The following is a 19,589-nucleotide window of genomic DNA, read 5'->3' as shown; positions in this document are numbered from 1 at the left end:
ATCTTTACAAGTCCTTTGGTGGGACTAAAAATAACAGTATTATAGAAAAAAAGAACTTTAATTTCTTAGTATTTCAAAATTCTACGTTGTAAAATTCGAAGAAAAAGGTCTCACTTACCTTTGTTCCTTCCTAAATTTCTTTCCCGGATTGAGTTACTGATTCATATTTTCTGAAATCTATTCAATAAAATTCTTCATCTTGAGAAAGAAGAAAAAAGTTTTAATTTCAAAGTTAAGATTTACAGAAACATTTAATCAAAAATACAGCTGAACGTCTAACATCTCCTTACAGTTCGAAATCTAATCCTACACTACTGAAAAAAAGGCAATGTGCAGCACCCTCTTATACTGGTGGTTCGCAACAAGTATACCTCTCAGATGCCTCTTGTTTGTATTGTATAATATGAACTGTGTGAAAAATTAATTTTTATGTAATTTTATTGCTTTGAAATAATTTCATGTAATGCAATAGCGACAAAAGCAACCCAAAAGAATTTTATTCTAAAATTTGAACTCGCTTTGAAAGTTTTAGGATTTTTTTCAACATAATTTTAAAATTAATGTATAAAATATGCAAGGTACTTTTATTTTGTGCTAGTGCATTGGGTTATATTGATTCTAAGAAGTTATTTAGTTTGTAGGGCAATTTATGTCATTTACTTGATTTACAGATAAATGAATATATTGTTTGTTCAATTTATCAGAACAATATGTGTTATTTACATAGGTGAAGGAATATTATATAATATATTCATATATTTTTCAATATAAGAATAGGAGTATTGTAATTCATTTAAGAAATTATTGCTCTTCATGTTATTTTATGAGTGTTCTTAGGACATGCTATTTTATAGCATTGCTAATTTTCAAGCAAGCAATTGTCACTACTATATATATGTAAAAAACTAAATTAATAAATATTTCTTTCTGCTATAATTTAGGTTAAAATAACACACCAAACAGCAATTATTTTAGAAGTCAAACAACAAGAATCAGCATTATATTTGCAAATTTTCCAGGACCTGTTTCGATCATTTAATTACCAAATCATCGGAATTAGTCCTGGAAAATTTGCAAATATAACTCTGATTTTTGTTTGACTTCTAAAATAGTGTCTTTCTCCTGTTTACAGTATCTGTAGTTTACACATCTTTACACAAAAGTAGAAAGTATATAGTTGATAAATATTTCTGGGCTTCAGAAATTATTTTGGTATACTATAGCTTTTGCTAATGAATGTAAAATTATTTTAATGTTATTTAATTTTTTCCCTTAAATTTAGGTAATGTCCTGGCAGTTAAATCAATTTTGTTAGAAAATCCAAATTCTATAAATGCTGTAGATCCACATGATGATACAACACCTCTAATGTTGGCTGCAGCATCAGGCCATCTTGATATCGTAAAAGAACTTATATCTAGTGGTGCAGATATAAATGCTCAAGATCCGACAAATGGTTGGACTGCATTAATGTTTTCAGTTTTTCGTAGGTGAGGACAAAAACATTAAATTAAATTGATATTTACTTATTATAATATAAAAGTTGCTTTATTTTTGTATAATTAGCCTTTTTTGCATGCATCAAAGTTACATTTTTGAAAAGTCAATTAGTCTGACCTCATTAACCATATCAGAGATAGTTTTAATAAGAACTATGCATTCAATCATGATCCATAGTATACACTGTGTTCTAGCATTATTTGGAAGTGAGTTATTAGCATTTGCGATGAATATGAATTATAGTCTCTCTTTGTAAGTCATATAAAATTTTCCCATATTTCCTATCTTTAATGACATTTAAACAAAAAATTTTGAAATGAAAGCATGATGAAATGATTTTTTTTACTTTCATTTAATTTGAAAACAGAGAGATATTAAAAATTCATATAATTGAAAAGCAGGCAGACACTCAAACATTTAGTATAATTTAAATGAATTTAAATATGTTGAAACTAAGATAAGAAATGCCTACTTGATTAGTGCAGTGGTTAATGATATTGGCTGCTGTTGGACATAGATTCAAAACCTGGAGAAGGCTTGGATGTTCGCAAATGTATGATGCAGCACTTAAAATATCGGTGAGCTGAAACTCCTTTTGAGAGGCTTGATGTTAGGAGAAGAGGGATGAGAAATCCATGGATCTATCCCCCAAAGTGTTTTTCATCAAAACTGGAACTGACATTCCCCTTTCTCAAAAGTGTAAAATTGGTCACTTCTCGTGGTGCATACTGGGCAACATTGTCAGTGATTGAGATAGCTAAATTACTATTTGTTTGGTTTTTTGGAGAAAGTAAAATAAGAAAGGTATTTGTAGATTTTACCAGCATCCAAAGAAAGTTCCGAGAAAAAAACTTTGTCAGATTTAGAGGGCCAAACACACACATACACACAAGACTTTTAAATAAGGAAATTTCAATTGGGGGGGGGAGCTGTGCTCAAAAGTACAAATTCCTACTTAAAAAAAAAAGTTGAAATTTATTTTCAGGTAGCCATACTCTCAAGTAACAGCTTACCACTCTCAGGAATGTGATCTTTTAAACCAGTGTAAGAGTTACCAGTGAGAAGGCCTTTCTTTTGTTGCCAGTTTTTCATATTGCCTTTACATCTAGCTTCAGCAGTGGTAGATAACTTTTTAGTCACATAACTATTTTAAATGAAGTAATAAGCATAACTATTGAATGTATGATTTAATCTCTTGTCTTAATTTTCCAGTGTAATAGCACTGAACAAAGAAGCCATAAAATAAGCTTTTTTTGTTAGTTCTTCAGTTTAATAACTGGGATATAACCTGTGTAAGAAGAGAAGTAGTCTGCACTACTTGTGGGATTAACAGAAATGATAAAGTCAAATTAGAATTTAAAATAGACTTGTAAGATAAAATAAAGCATGTTTATAAGTTTTGACTCAGACCCTCAGTTCACATGAATAAATAGAGCTAGCTAAGCTAAAGTCAAATTCAAGTAAATTCAGAAGTTGAGAAGAAGACAATGAATATCAAAATATTATGCATACCTACCTTGATAGATCTGCAGAAGGATTTGTTAGTGTTTTCTAATTTGTAGCAGACTCATTATGAATGATATTTTACTTTTAATTTATATATCTTTATATTCAGCTAATCATGGCATAAAGACTAATACCATTTCTAAAAGGCCCACCAGCGGCTGAGCGGTAAAGTTGCTGAACACTGGTAGTTCGGTCCGTGGTTCGAATCCTGCGAATGGGCTGGCTGCATGGGTGTTTTCGTGGTTTTCCCCATGTGTCACGTGTATATGAACCAGTTTCCCTAAGAAAGTCCTCCACGAAGGCATCCCTCCCCTTAGGCAGATAGTCCTAGTATGCTTTGCTATTATTAAATGAACCAACCATTTCTAAAATGTAAGGACTTTTAATTAAAAGCAAATGCAAAAATATAAAATTTACTTCCTTGTTTTATTATTTTTGATTTCACAATTTAAGTTTTAGTTAAAATAAGTACAAAATATAAATTGGTTTTCAGTTGATTATTATTATTATTTTGTTATTATTACCATCATCTCAGATATTTATTTTTTTCCTTTTAAGGCAATCTGATGTAGTTCATTTCTTAATAGAGAAAGGGGCTTCACTTGATATACATTCATCAAATGGCTGCAGTGTTCTTGATTTGGCATATCTCTCAGGTATGGTTCTGAGATTTTGGTTTTTTCTGGGCATTTCTGTTCTATTAAAGTGTGTTAAACACTGAACTGAGTAGAAAATTTTATAAGAATGGGTTAGTGAAACACAAACGGTATAATAAATCACAGTAATTACAAACAAATGGGGCTAAGGAAGGAATATTTGATTTAATCTAAAGTTTTTATCGAATACCATTTCACAAAATATAAATAGTTTCTTATTTTGCTGAGCTTATTTACTTGTTAGCATTTATAACCAGGGTTGGATTTCTTTCGGAAAGTGAAAAAAACTGGGGGAAAATGGTAGAAAAGGGAAGAACCTGGAAGAAGTAAAAAAGTAATGTACTTGTGGGAGGGAAGAATTATAATCATAAAAATTTAACTTTTTGAAAATAAGTGTTTTATTATACCTACTATAAAATACAAAGTAATTAAATACTTGCTCACCCTCTCACACCCCCAAAACACACCAGGGAATTGTGTGGTAGAATTCCTCTTTGTTCATTGATGTGATATTCCATTGAATTTTTTTCCCTTTCAAATTATGTTGGCTTAAAAAAAGACCATTTTAATTTAAAATTTTGCAAATGGATTATTTTTACTTTTAATTTTAAGTTTAAATAACAGTTCTCAGGAATGGTAGTTCTTGACAAAAGAAGTTTCACCTGATGTGAAATCAGATCTCATTGCTGTACCTGCACTTTGCTGTCAAAATACTAATCCATTGCCACAGCCTGAATTTATGTGCTGTGTTGCAATAAAAAAGAATCATCAAACAAAATGTGCAGTTAAATTTTATTTATATTATAAGTTATTTTAACTTTCAAATATATTTTATTCTGTGGCCAGAAATAATTTATTTTGGAGTTGCAACTTATAATTTGTTAGTGAAAATTGTAGTTAATGCATCTGCCTGTAGACCTTTTAGCAAAATCAAAATTATCCAGGAAGCTGTGATTTTTTTCTGTGTACTTTATCAATGAGAATAAGTCATAGCATGAATGAAATTTTTAATCTGAAACTTTTTTTTCTTCTACATTTTATATTATTTACAATCTTTCTATTTATACTCTATATAAATGTTTTTGAGTAGTAACAAATAGACTTGCAAAACGTTTGCATTATCAAGCTACAATTTACTTTTTGTTTAAAATATAACATTTATTGAATGTACATGGAGAATTTTGCTGAATTAAAGTTTTTATGTTAGAATTCAATTAATTAAATGGATTAGAGTCATAAGCATGATAAATATTAAATCAGTAGGCATATTTTCTAAAATATTTCATTAGTTAATAAAGGAAACTTTTTCTAGAAATTAAATTATGAGTGCAATTATTATGTTAGCAATTTTTTGTTTATGTGACAGTATTTCATTTAAGATTTATGTGAAGAAACTCATTCTAAGCAATTAATTCTTTGCTTTTATATTTTAGTAGCTTTGCATTTTTAAGAATTGCAAAAATTTAATTTCTTCCCTTGATTATCATACTATAGTGTTGTATATGGTCTGATACTTAAACTTTTAGTCTTACAACCCTATTAAACAAATCTTAAATAGTATGGCAAAGACTTCCAAATGTTTCAAATAACCTTTTTATAACACTGAACTTTTAACATAAAGGGCACGGTTTGTGCTACCAATAACTACTGCTTTGGTGATGTAAAATAAGCAATAACAGATACTGAAATTTTTAAACATTGATCAGCAGCCTCAAACTGCACAGGTAGTAACTAAGCTACAAGCTGGCTCAAATAATTTATTGAATAAAGTAATAATTATCAGCTGTAAGAGAATGCAAAGCCAAGATAATGCCATTTAGACAGAGCTGGCAGAATTCTGCTGGCAGCAACACTATGCAAGTGCCAAAAAACTCTCTCTGACTAAGATCTAGAACCATCAACTTAAATACCATAATTTCGGGTAGATAAGCTGCCCTGGTGTATGCATTGCACACATGATAATTGACGAAAAATATTGAAGTTCAACATATAAGCTGCACCCCCATTTACGCCACAACAAAGCATTCTGAAACATGGCACTTATTCATTTATTCAGTAGTTTATTTCCTTGTTGATGTAATCATCATTTATAACATTTTAAAAAAGTAATATTTAAGCAAATAAAAAATAAACATTTTACCTTAAACTTGCCAATAATGGATTCTGCTGTTTTACAGGTGGGTAAACTTTGCTTATCACCATAAATTACCATGTTATGGAAAATGAATATGTAAAATAGATAATCAAATGGAATTTTATAACTAAAATAAACTACATTTATTTATGCAAAACCTTTAAAATCAGACTCATCTGTATCTGAATTAAATAAATTTAATGAATGACCATCAAAATCACTTTCATCAATCTGTTCTAAATCACTTCGTGCAACCTCACTATTGTCATTTTCATTTTCTTTTTCAATGTTTTCTGACAGCTTTCATTAAACAATTCAGCATTCTTTAAACAGTCCTATCAGCTCGGGCTGATGGTCATGCTTTATGGACCCACAAGGCAACTTCTCAAATGAAGTTTTTCTCATCCGGCTGGAATTTTTGAAAAAATGAAGTCCGCTTCACATCCATTACTCCCACTGCTTTTGTAATTCGTGCTTGAAAATTCTATTGATGGTAAGATCCAGTGGCTGTAAATTTTTTGTAAGCCCACCTGGTATCACTGAGACATTGGTGCTGAGTTTTTTTTACTTCAGATTTTACAGTATCCACTGAATAGGATTACACTGAATCCTGAACGTTGAGTATCCAAGGTTGGAGAAAAGAATCTTTCCTTTTTCGATAAATTTCTTTCATGCAAAGCACTATCACTTTTTCACACATTTATCTTTTTTCATTGGTGTAAATAACAACACCTTTAGAGAAATTTCCTTTTTGAACTGTTTTTCTTTTGAAAATTATCAAAAGAGTTAACTTTGCTTCATTGGCGACACAACTCAAAACACAAGTAAAAAAAGTCTTTTTATTCCTGGCTGTTAAACAGAAATAGTTTTTTTCACCTGCTGAATAAACAATTCTGCTCAGAGGACATTCAAAAGTAATGCACACTACATCTGCATTAATTATTTTTCCTATATTCAATTTTTTTTTCTTTAATTTTCTCAAATATGTACTTCAAAAAAGCTATCTTTTTTGTAAGCTGTCTTCTGTCCAACTGTTGTTTTGTTCCTGATGGACAAGTTCTTTCATTTCATAAATCTGAAATACCTGCTAGTTCTGAATGCTACCAACAAAGTTCTGAATGCCTATTTGTTGAGCAAATACTTTTGCTTGAAGGCTGATTCTAACTGCTCTGCTGTCCATTTCTCTAAATTCTTTTTCAAAACAGGCCAGGTTATGATGCCAGTCTGACAAGATCTTTTATTCTTAGACATTTTCTCTAATTGTTCTTGATTGGATTTCCACCACTGAATGCATCTCTCAACTTGAAATTATCTAGCCACAATGCAATTTCAAATTTCTATCACTCTCTTCACTGTCAAAAGTTTAAAAGCAGCTGTATAGTTTTTTCTTCAGGTGAGAGCCATAATAATAATAATTTTAAGAAATTCAAGAAGCATTACTGATAAAATAAACACTGCAAAAAGTAAGCAATCAGCAAGCCATGAAGCAGAGACGCATGCATAAGAACTTAGGAACATGGCATAGTAAAAGTTCTGTTAAAAAAAAAAAAAAAAAAAAAAAAAAAAGATGGTCATTGGAAAATGCAGACAAAACCACAGAGTTCAGCAGAAAGTACATACATACATTATGGTGTCTTTACACTGAGCGCCATGTACTGTAGTTAGGTGAGTTTCACACAAATTTGCATTTATTGCACTGCCTTATGGCAACCTGAGTGCCCATATCAGGCTAATATGTTGCAGTGAATTCTACATTAACTGTTTCACTTGTGCATAACATACAATGTAAAATAGAAATTTTAAAGCTAGAGGAACAATAAAATTCCTTCATATGTCCCTCCCCAGCAGATATGCCACAGACCTAAATTTTCGACTTCCAATTATTTACAAGTAGTGGCTTATCTACCTGAAGTTATGGTCGTTTTAAAGCTTATTTGCATTCTGGTGAAGAATGCAGAAAGAAATTAAAGCACAGAACAATATCATAATAACCAGTTAGTTTAACATAAAACAATACAAAATATGAATTATAATCGTGAAATTCTCTTCACTTACCAAATTTTGTAACTATAGTTACCAAATTTTGTAACTATTCATCAAATAAAATTGTTTTTATTTAAAATTTGTTGCATTAGGTAATTTCCTTTTAGCCAAGACTAGATTAGATCTGATTAAGCTATAAAAAATATGATTCCAGTTATAAAGTCTGATTAATCTCAGAGGTATTAAGTAAAAAGTAATTATAATTAAAACAGAAATTATGCTGTTATCAAAATAATAATAATGTTAACAGTCTTCTCTTCTTTAAATAAAATCTATTATAAAAAATTATATAAGTAAGACTTGATTGATCAAGTAAGTCTAAGTAAGACTTTACTGTACGTAATATTACTATGCGCAACAAATTCAATGCTAAAATAATCCTGCTTTTCCCCAAAACTTTCATTTAAGGCAATCATCCTTTGAACTGAAAACATAAATTTATTTTCTACTTTGATATCAAATTTCTATTCTGCATGTTATCATTTCATTCTTGGAAAAGAGACAGTCAGATTAAGTAAGTTATTTAAGTATTAAGGGGCATGAGATGATAATCTTATTAGTATATATTATAATGCATATGCTTTATCTCTGAAGTTGTAGAATTGCTATTTTTAATGGTCATAGAAGAACCATTTTTCTTTCCTAGCAAAACTGTGGAAAATGTAACATCAAAATATCTCTTGCCCATAAAATGAATAACTGTGCTCCAGTGCCAGGTAACAAAATTGAAATTCATGTGCAGAATAGAATGCTGTTTACAAATGTTTTGAAAGTGTCAGCTTTCGTAATGAAGGAGGTTCAGCTTCACTGATGAGCATTAGTTGTTTTCGGGAAAAGTTTTAGGTACACTAAAAAAAATTTTAAATTGTTTAATTTCAATCATTTGAGTATCTAATATCAGCATGAAAATGGGTCTTCATTGAACATACTAGAGGTAGCTAGAATGCAAATGACAGAATTTATGCATTTAATTTTGTATTTTATTATTCAGTTGTATTTTAATTAATCAGGTTTTGATAATATATGACTTCATTATTTAAAGCGATGCTTTCACATTTTTATTTGCAGATAAATTAACTTTTCAAAATAGTAATTTATATATGAATTTGTATATTTTATTTGACAAGCCATTTCTGAAATCTTAAAGTTTTTATTTTTCATTACAGCTAATTGTGAGTCAAATATTATTGAAATTTTAACATCTCATTTAGAGTTGGAAACATCTGATGATGAATTTTTGAGAAGTCATTCAACTTCATCATCTAATGCATCTACTTATATGCCAACTGCTGAAAAGTATTTCATTTTGTTTAAAGTATTATTATTTCTTTTAAAATTTATTTAGTTCTTACACTTAGTTTTAGTTAAATTTTTTCTTAATTGATGATAGGCCGTGTGTGGGGGAAATGTAGTTCAACTTTTTATATTTTTCTGAAAGATCATAAACATAAAAATGTTATGATGAATATTTAAGAGAGAAATTTCTTGATTCTACTTGCATTTTTAGTTCTAGTTAGTTAGTAAGCGGTATGAGATAATGGTACTGGATAAGCTCATTTAACTATGATAGTTCTAACTAGATGAATTTTAAGATGTGTAGACTTAGTTGCCTTGCTGTACTGTATATAAATGTTAGTTCAATAAAGCCAGGTGGCTAAAGCATTTGAACAATAATTATCCCTGCTGATTCTTAGGAAATTGCCTTTCTGTATTTTTATGCATTTCACTGCATGTAATTTGTGTACAAGCCAGTTTATTTTAAAATGTCTGAAGAAGACATCTGTTCTTTGGCAGATAATATTGCTTATGTGCTTCGATCTAATTTTTTATTTCAAATCTGGAAAGTCTGAGGGCAAAAGCCTAAAGGCAGGATCTAATTAAAGTCAACCAAGCAAACACTTATTATAATTTTTTTTCATTTCATTTTAAATTGTTAAAACTGTTATCTAGTTTAGCTTTTAGTGTTCTATCCAGTTCAAATGCAACTAAAGTGACAAATTATAAGAATTTTATTATCCTTTTTAAAATTTTCCTCCTACTAATTTTGTTTTGTAATAGTTCTTGAATCAATGCTGTACAGACATTCTGATACAGTAAATATAGTCTGAAATGAATAGAATTGAAATGATTCCATCAATAAATATACACATAAACACATTATAGAATAAATACAATCTTTGAAATTTACTGTGCTTATTTACCATATTGACACTCAGGTAAATAAACATAGCAAATTTACCTGAATGACACTTACTTTTAAAAACCTACATCTCAAAATTTTACATTACATTAAAAAAAAAAAAAAAAAAAAGTGCAATATCTTCTGATAAATTACCAAATCATTGCCACATGTTTTATGCAAATACTATAATAAAACTAAAATGATGTATAACAAAAATTAAACAAATAAAAAAAAAGTTTTTCATATGCAGTTGAGTGACGCTTACAATTAATGAACATGTGCTGCTCCTAAATGTTCTCTGTCTGAGACAGACTGGTGACACTATTTTTCCGCTGTTTCATAACATAGTCCTTTATTCTATGTGAAAAATTTTTATTTGATTTCTTAAGAGAACGATTGATTTCCTTCCAAATTTTACTGATTCAGTTTTAATTAAATTTGTAATTTTGATATTTTCTTTACCCCACCCCTCTCCAAAAATGTTTAGTGGTTGTTGCTGCTTTCATAAATATTTATATATAAGGTATTTGTAACTTATCTCATCAGCTGACTAGACCATATATATATATATATATATACTCCCTAGAATATTTTTTCTAAGACCTTTAATTAAATATATATATCTTACTATAAAAATCCAAAGTCTAGTAAAACCTAGCTTTTAATGAAGTGGCTTGGTAAAAGTCCGAAGTGTGCTTTAATATGATTCCATTTTGAACTTTTACCAAGCCTTTGTTGTAAAACCTAGAAGTTACCAATACCAAAAAGAGGGATTACTTATACTAGGATTTTCCGTTCGCAGATACATTGTATACAGTGTGTCCCCAAAAAAGTTAAAATACTTTAACTGTTTAATTGGTAATATAAATTGTAAAAGTGATCAAAATAAGGTATGATTTAAGATTATGTCAATGAAACTTCTTACAATTATTTTTCAAAAAGTTACAAGAAATAAAAATTTAAGAATGCAATATTCATGCCATTTCACAAATAAAATCCCATGTAAAAAACTGAATTAATGCACAATTTTATCGATAACTATTGAAGCGATTTCAATAATTTAAAAAAATAATTTTGGTAATAGTAAAATTTATAGCTCAGAAAAAAATTAATAAGAATTATGAAATTTAAAAAATATGAAAAATGTAATATTTTTTAATACATCTAATACTTCTTATTACCTGTTACAACAAGGTTGACTGTTATGGCATTTTGAGTTATAAAGCAGATCAGCTGATTTGCACAAACACATCTTTGTACTACACTTCTTTAAACAGCTGCATTTTCTGAGTCTTTGTCCCCCAATTAAAGAATGTTTTTTACTACTTCGTGTAAACTTATATCTCCTGTACCAACTTCTTCAAAATTGAAATGTCAGAGCACATTATCTGGTTCCTTATTTTTCAAATTGAACTTCAGCATCTACTTCCATCATTATGCATGATTCTTTTTTACGTGTATTATTATTATTATCTTGCGATTCTGCATCAATGATTCATTTGAGATTAGTGTCTTCATCTTCTGTACTAACCATGCATTCATTATTAGTATTTATATTTTTTCTAAGTTCTGTTCAGTGGCCATGTTACTAATCAAATTACATGGAAAAACTAAGTTAGCAAGCCCCAGCTTCATAGGACAGCCAAACATAGCTTTGTAACATTTGATTCCCTCGGGATATGCTTTGTTTTTCAGTGTTTGAACAAATTTTAATCCTTCCGACCGCTTTTATTTCTTATTTGTTTCCATCCATGTTGCCAAAGTGTTCTCAATGTCTTGGTTCACCCGTGTGACAGAATCTTGTGATTAACTATATCTCTGCTTACCGTGAACTATTTTTATGTCACTACACATTTCACATAAACTGTTTATGATATGGTTGCAAAATTCCTTCCCATTGTCAGAATGGAGAATGTTTGGGGCTCCAAAAGTTGTGAAAATATCCAGAAGGTGGTATGTTACTTCATTAGATCTTAGAATGTGCAGACTTTGGAGTAATGTAAATTTTGTATCATGATCATTATACACTAAAATGAATTTTATATCACGAACAGGATTGGAATGCATATCTATTATATCTGCATATCTATCAACTTGCCATCAAGAATTCATTTTACTATGAAGAACTGGTTTGATTACAATTCTCTTTTTCACAGTATTTTCTTCTTTCTGACATGGTTCACATAATCTCAAATACGTGATGATAGATTCTGCTGTTACATTCTTGTGCTTGTGATTCAGTTCCTTAATCAAATGGGTTCTTCCACCTTGACCAACTCTGATATGAGTATCATGTATGATACTGAAGACTTCATCAATTGTAGTATAATACAGGATTTCTGCTTTTTCTGCAGATACTGATGCTATAAGTTTGTCCTCTCTTTCAATATTTAGAATATTATAGCATTTCAACCTTCTGTAATGAACTGATAGTTTTTGCTTCCTTCACTTCATTTATTAAAGAAGTGTATTTCTCATTTGTTAAATATTGTTGCTTATGCTCACTTGTCTGGCGTAGTCAGCCCAAGCCCACAAGATTCCTTGTAGCAAGGAACACTAGATTATGCCTGTCGTCGGCAGCAGCCTTGAGCACCTAACCAGTGACAGTGCGCTTTGGCTGTTTCGCCCCCAATTTTGATGGAGAGCACCCTGGAGAGATAGGTCCTAGGATCTCCCACTCCTCTCCCCTTCCACCAAACCACACGAGAGGACTTTTGGCTCGCTGCATATTTAAAGTGCCGCCATGTCGCACCAACGCTATACATTTATGAACATCCGTTCCTTCTCTGGGATTTGAAGCCAAGCCCTTCGGCACGGCAGTCAGCAATGCTAACCACTATACCGGTTGGGCTGCTCATTTGTTAAATAAAAGCTGTGTGCTTCTTTCACTTCATTTATTAAGGAAGTATATTCCTCATTTGTTAAATAAAAGCTGCTATCGTATACCGGTTGGGCGGCTCATTTGTTAAATAAAAGCTGTTATCGTGCTTCTTTCACTTAATCTAATAAGGAAGTATATTCCCTATTTGTTAAATAATAGCTGTTACCTTGCTTATTTTTTACAAATTCAGACAAAATGTCGTAAAACTTTTTCCACATAACATCGCTTATTTCCTTTCAGCAAAATAAAAAATGCATAATAATATGATGAAATGGAAACAAACTGCTTCTATTTCAGATCGTAGCCGCTTACACTTGTTTGAATTTGTTTGGAGCTAGACTCCATATGGCACAAATAAGAAGAAGCAGGAACAGAAAATTGTTGTGTCGGAATTTGTGTGGTTCAGGTTTATTCAGATTTAAATTCCTCATCTCGAGCGTTTACCGGAAGGTGTTGATGATTCCTAGGTTTTACTGCAAAGGCTTGATTAAAGTCCGAAATGGAATCATATTAACGCCTACTTCGGACTTTTACCAAGTCACTTAAACCTAGGTTTTACCAGTGAAAACCTAAGATTTACCAGACTTTGGGCTTTGTAACATATATATCTGTCTTGAAATATGTTTAAGAAAATAAGGCAGTTTGGTGTTATAATAAAGAAAAAGCCTCATTTTAATGGCAATTTCAGGAAATTCTGGGTTTTCGAGGTAAATTCTTGGCCACTTAGAGGATTAAGAGCAACTGCAGTGCATTCTACCCATCATCACTGTTATTGTTTCTTTTGTATCCATGGTAATTTATTAAAAACAGCTATAACATTTTTGAATTTAGGCCCTTAAACTAATAAATCTGTATCATTATGCATAATTCATTCATACACACAGTGATGTAAATATGTTATATAATAATGTTTGAAAATAAAATAATGCTGCATATTTTGTGTCATTGGTGCATAATTAAGAAAATAATATTTAAAAAATAGCAGAATAGTAGAGTTAATGTATAATAATAGATATTTAGTAATAAATAACCCCTAACTCCAAAAAAGATTTGTAAAGTATGTGGAAGAAGTAATGTTTAAAAGGTTTTTTTCTTTGGAAATAAGAAATTTTAATGTTTTTCTTTTAAAATGAAGGTTGAAATGGCTTGAAAAATCCAACACATTCTAACTTAATATAGATGTCCCCTAAAAAGTCAGTAACTTCATTAAATTTTACCCAACTTTGTGACTTTTACTTCCTTCTAAGAAGTGAAGGAAGTATTATAGTTGCAAAAAATTTCGATTATCTGATTTCAATCGAAAATTTCCATTTTGATCATTCCCGAATCCATTTTGAGTATTTTTTGAGTGGACAGAATTAAGAGCTGTTTATTTTAAAATGGATTCAAAATGGAATTTTTTTGTGGTCCTTATATGTAGCTATGTATGTAACTCAAGAATCCGCAGAATATTGAAATTTTGTATATGCGACTACTATAATATCTAGTAGTGCACCTCACTTTTTTATTGCAATCATGCCAAAGTATATATTTGTACAGCTTTTCACAATATTAAGAACATTAAACACAATGCATGTAAAGTGCATATAAAGAGCGAAGCTCACACAGAGATGTCTCAGTACTCCTAATGAGAGCGTTCTAGTACCTTTCACTTCTCGAAATTACTGAAAGGCATATGAGGGCTGTATGCAATTAGAGCTACATATAGCATCAATTACAGTTATTCAAATACAATACATAATACAGTTATACAAGGACCAGACATACATAATACACACTACTACTCCCCTTACGTAGGCCTTTATTTTTGTAATTGTTGGTTGTAGTCATATACTTCCAGTTGTGGAAATGTTTTCAATGATAAAAATATTAAAGTTTTGGCAATGTTAAATTAAAAGAAAAAAAAATTGAACAAATAATGAAATCTAACTTTTAATGCTGTCTCCCATTTCCTGTATTTATATTCGGAAAGGTTTTATACTTGTTTTGAAAAATACAAGTATGAGAAGTTTGACTCCAATACAAAAAAATTGGCCACCATATTTAGTTTCAAAATTTGCAATTTTTAATGTTATTTTCAACTTGCTTTGGGGTATCAGTTAATTAAGTTAGAAAGATTCAATGGAATAAGTTTAAATGAAGTGCAGCAAAAAATCTGCATAATTTAATAGGCCATATGAAGAAGTCATGTGGTGTCAATATCAAATTTTTGCTTCCAGAATGTATAAAAGAATTCTTTCATTATGAATATCCTCTCACGGTCTGGAAATCTTATCTAATGTTCCTGTCATTACAAATATTTTTTTAAGTATTTTGTATTGTATACTTAACATGTTCATAAATTTATGTCCTGCAGATAAGACACAATCACTGTGATTTATAGTAATAAGTGATTAAAACAGTCTCCCCTTTTAAAAACTATATTACCCTAATTTTTTTATAGTAGATTTTTTTTAATGTCCCATTTTTTACTTAAATAGAAATTCTGTAACCAATTCAACAGCATGCTTTTAAACAGTAAGTGCTTATTTTAGGTTGTATGATTAAAAAATGAAGGCACTAAATGAAACCATTTTAAAACTCATATGCCTAAAACTATATTACCAATAAATTTCTTAACATCATCATAAAAATTCATTATTATTATAGGCTCAGAGCTTTCAAACATAATGTTTTCATATTGATATGATAGAGATGTCTCTTTTGGTCTTACACTGATCAACTGTTGAGACAGGCTGTTTAGCTTAAGTGATCAAAATGTTTACTACAGTACAAAGTCTTTAATCTGGACTCGTCAGGACTTCGGCGATTCCGGATTAGGGGTTTTTCTGGATTATAGATCATCAAATTAAATCTGGTAAGATGGCATGCAGAAATTATAAAATTAAAAATATGAAACTGCAATTTATGAAATAAAGAACAATTATGATCTAAAGGGTATCAAAATTTACAAAAAAAAAAACAAAAAAAAAAAAAGCATAAATTACGCTTAGTCAAAATTAGAAAATTGCAACCAGAAAACTATTTGATGTGTATTCATGATATTTATAATGACGAGGAATTTGATTTAAATCATATCAAAGACGGAGTACATCGAGATGAAATACTACATTTAGTAAGGAATTATAAGCCGAATAAGATAAAAGCATCTGCCCTGAAGATAAGGATAGTGCTGACAGATCAACTTCCAGTTCATTGTGCACTGCGACGTTTCCCCCCCTTTCCCGCAGAGCAGCGTGAAATTGATAAACAGATTTCGGAATGGTTAGAGAAACAAAAAATATGCCTTTATCAATTTTTTTGCAGCAATTCCACTTTTTGTTTGATGGACATCGAAACATGCTTTTCTTTTGTAGATCCTTTGGCAGCTCCAGAATTGGAAACTCTTGTTGACATAATTGAAAGTTCAAGCTTACTTTTTATAAAATTACTCTAACAGTCTGCAAAAAATTATAAGCCAGATCCAATTAGAAGATTAAGGAACAACACAATCTGCAACATTAACTAAAATAGATAATTAGGTAATTTTAGTCTAGCTTATACCATCCATTATACACTAAACGTGCATGCGTAAAGGTATTATGTGCATGCGCAGAAAGTTTGTAGCTTTGAGGTCCGGATTATAGATCCTTCCCGATTATGGACATCTGGTTTAAAGACTTTGTACTATAGTAAGTTTTCAATATACGCACTGTATATAAACTAATGTAGAGATTAGTTTCAATGAATGAAAAAAATGTAGCTATTCTTTTACACTAAATTATAGTAAAACAAATGAAGTATTCATTTTGTAGTTCTGTACATTATGACAGGTTAAAAAACTGGAAGCAAAGTTTTGAAGACCAGTGCAATGAAAAATGTACCTAAACCTGAGTTCGATACTAATGTGCACTGCGGGGGAAAAAAAGGGGGAGACAATTCTAAATCTCCCGTTCTACTGGGACGATTGACAAAATTCAAATTATGTTTTTCTTGTCTTGAAAGTGTGACTTAAGATATATATTAGATTTATATATAGCATTCTTGTAACATAGGTATTTTGATTCAAAATCGGACTTTTTCTGAAATAACATACCAATTCTTTCTCATATTTCGATTCTATGACTCAAATTATGCCTAGATATTAAATTTTGTAAAATTTGGCAAACTTCTTAATATCTGGCAACCTATTTTCCTTACCCTTCCATTATGCCGGAATGGAAAAAAAGCCACCTCTTTATCTTTTTACATTGTGGATGAGCGGGAAAAAAGTCACATTATTCCTACTTTCAAATAGTTTTAACAAAGTGCTTAAGCCACATTTTCATTATTATCACTTTCAACAAATATGCCAAATTTTAAAATGCGCCAATATATAAATTCACGTATATCCTCGGAAGTTTTGAATAAAAAGCTCTAATTTTTTGCAGGTATGCTTAGAAACAAATACTTGTACTTTAAGATGATTCTAAATATTTTATAGGTTATATATCAAAATTTTTTTCGAAAAATTTAGAAAAATTAATTAAAAATACAAATTTTAAAAATAAATCTTGAAAAACAGGTGAATTTTATTTGGAATGAACCTAAATTTTGAACAGTGTGAGAAGGAATCAAATAAGTTGTATAAAAAACGAGATATTAATAAATACATACCAAATTGAATTAATATTGAAGAGCTAAAATTTTGAGAGCTAATTTTTTTAAAAACTATTTGTGCGATTTTTAAAAAACTTGCTCATTTGGCATAATTTGAGTTGTAGAATCCAAATATGGAAAAAAATTGGCATGTCACTTCAGAAAAAGTACGATTTTGTGTCAAAATGCCTAGGTTAGAACAGTGCTATATATAAATCTAATACATATCCTAAGTCATGCTTTCGGGACATGAAAATCACAAGTTGAATTTCTCCAATCGGCCCAGTAAAGTGGGAGATATAGAACTATCCTAATTTAATTTTTTCCCCCGCACTGTGTACCTTATTATTCATGCTTTCAGGAGGCATCCATTCAAGAAAAACTGTAAATGATGAAAATTATACCTAAAAGATTAAAAGACTATTGAAAGTCAGAAGATATCGGAACAGAAAATGAAAGAAATGTTGAAGACATGATCTCATGCTATGATCATAGGAGTTTATAATTTAGGATTCAAGTACAAGCAAATAACATTAAAGGACAATATGGAAGTGGAAGCTGTTCAGTAAGATTTCTGAATGAAAACTTTAAATGAAATTTTTCTTTAGAAGGACAGTTAATTGATCACTTTCTCAAGTGCAGTCATCTCATTAAAAGGAGACTGAATTCAGTAGAAACAAACAAAAATATTTTGGGGATACCTTATGAAGTGCTACGCTAAGATTTCAAAAAGATAAAGAAACAAAACTCTCTAAGAAAGTTTTTTTCCACCTTGCACCTTAAATAAACTTCCTCTATTTACATTGTTACCATTTCAACTGAAATTATTCAATTATACATCTTTCACCAAAAAAGAGAACAGTTTTCAAATCTAAAAAAGAGGACAGGCCAAAAAAGAGGACAGTTTTCAAATCTAATATATAGCTTAAATTGCACTTCCGAGACGTGAAGAACGCAAGTAAACTTTCGTCAATCGGTTCAGTAGAATGTTCTACCATTCTCCCATCTACCGTTTTACTGGGCCGATTGACGAAATTTTACTTGCATTTTTATCTCGGAAGTGCGACTTAAGCTATATATTAGATTTATAGTATATAGCATTGCTCTAACATAGGTATTCTGGCACAAAATCGGACTTTTTCTAAAATAACATACCTATTTTTTCTATATTTTGATTATGAAACAACGTACCTATTTTTTCCATATTTTGACTCATATTATGCACAATATTAAATTTTTAGTGAGAAATTTAAAAATTTTTCTTTGTGTGTTTTTCCAGTTTGCAGCAAGAATAATTCACTAGGCAAAATTCTTAATTTATAGTAACCTGTTTTCCTTTTCCTTTTTTTTTTTTTTTTTTTGTTGTTGTGCACAAGCGGAAAGAAAAGTGCAATTTTCATTCTTTCAGATAATTTTAACAAAGTGAATAAAGCACATTTGGCATAATTATTGTTTATAATGAATATGCCAAATTTTAAAATGCACCAATACATAAATTCATGTATATCTTGGGAAATTTGGAATAAAAAACTCTGAAATTTTGATTCAGGTATGCCTAGAAATACATATTCTTTAAAGTGATAGTAAAACTTTTATAGGTTACAATTCAAAATATTTTTTTTTCTAAAAACTTATTAAAGTTAGATCAGAAAATATCTGTGAAGTTTATTTGGATATAATATAAATTTTGAACTGTGAAAGAAGAAATTGAGTAAGTCTAATAAAAGAATATATATTAATAAATATATACCAAATTCTAACATTGAAGAGCTAAAATTTTGAAAGCTAATTTTTAAAAAAAACTACTTGGGCATTTTTTACAAAAGTTGTTACTTTGGTGTAATTTGAGTCCTAGAATCAAAATATTGGGGGGGGAATCCATAATTCATTTTAAAAAAGTCCATTTTGGTGTCAAAATACCTATGTTATGTTAGAGCAATGCTATATATAAATCTAGTATAAATCCTAAGTCATGCTTTCGAGACATGAAAAACACCAGTTAAATTTCATCGATCCACCCAGTTGAACAAGAGATGTAGAATTGGCCCATTTTTCTTTTTTTTTTTCTTT

At 30.0% G+C, this 19,589-nt stretch overlaps 1 protein-coding gene across 7 annotated transcripts in view; it reads left to right on the top strand.

Moving 5' to 3' along the window:
* LOC118194398 (ankyrin repeat and SAM domain-containing protein 6-like) overlaps positions 1–19,589 on the top strand; it is a 117,893-nt gene that overhangs the window by 46,800 nt on the left and 51,504 nt on the right. For all 7 annotated transcript variants that reach the window (XM_085816366.1, XM_085816353.1, XM_085816357.1 and 4 more), the window contains 3 exons: positions 1,283–1,490; positions 3,565–3,662; positions 9,006–9,135. In XM_085816366.1, coding sequence (XP_085672492.1) covers positions 1,283–1,490; positions 3,565–3,662; positions 9,006–9,135 — 436 coding nt within the window. The remainder of the gene's footprint in view (positions 1–1,282; positions 1,491–3,564; positions 3,663–9,005; positions 9,136–19,589) is intronic.

Source organism: Stegodyphus dumicola, chromosome 1, assembly GCF_044657685.1.
Source record: "Stegodyphus dumicola isolate Sdum_Otavi_A_Nest chromosome 1, ASM4465768v1".
NCBI lineage: Eukaryota > Metazoa > Arthropoda > Arachnida > Araneae > Eresidae > Stegodyphus > Stegodyphus dumicola.
This window is presented reverse-complemented; position numbering and strand designations above follow the sequence as displayed.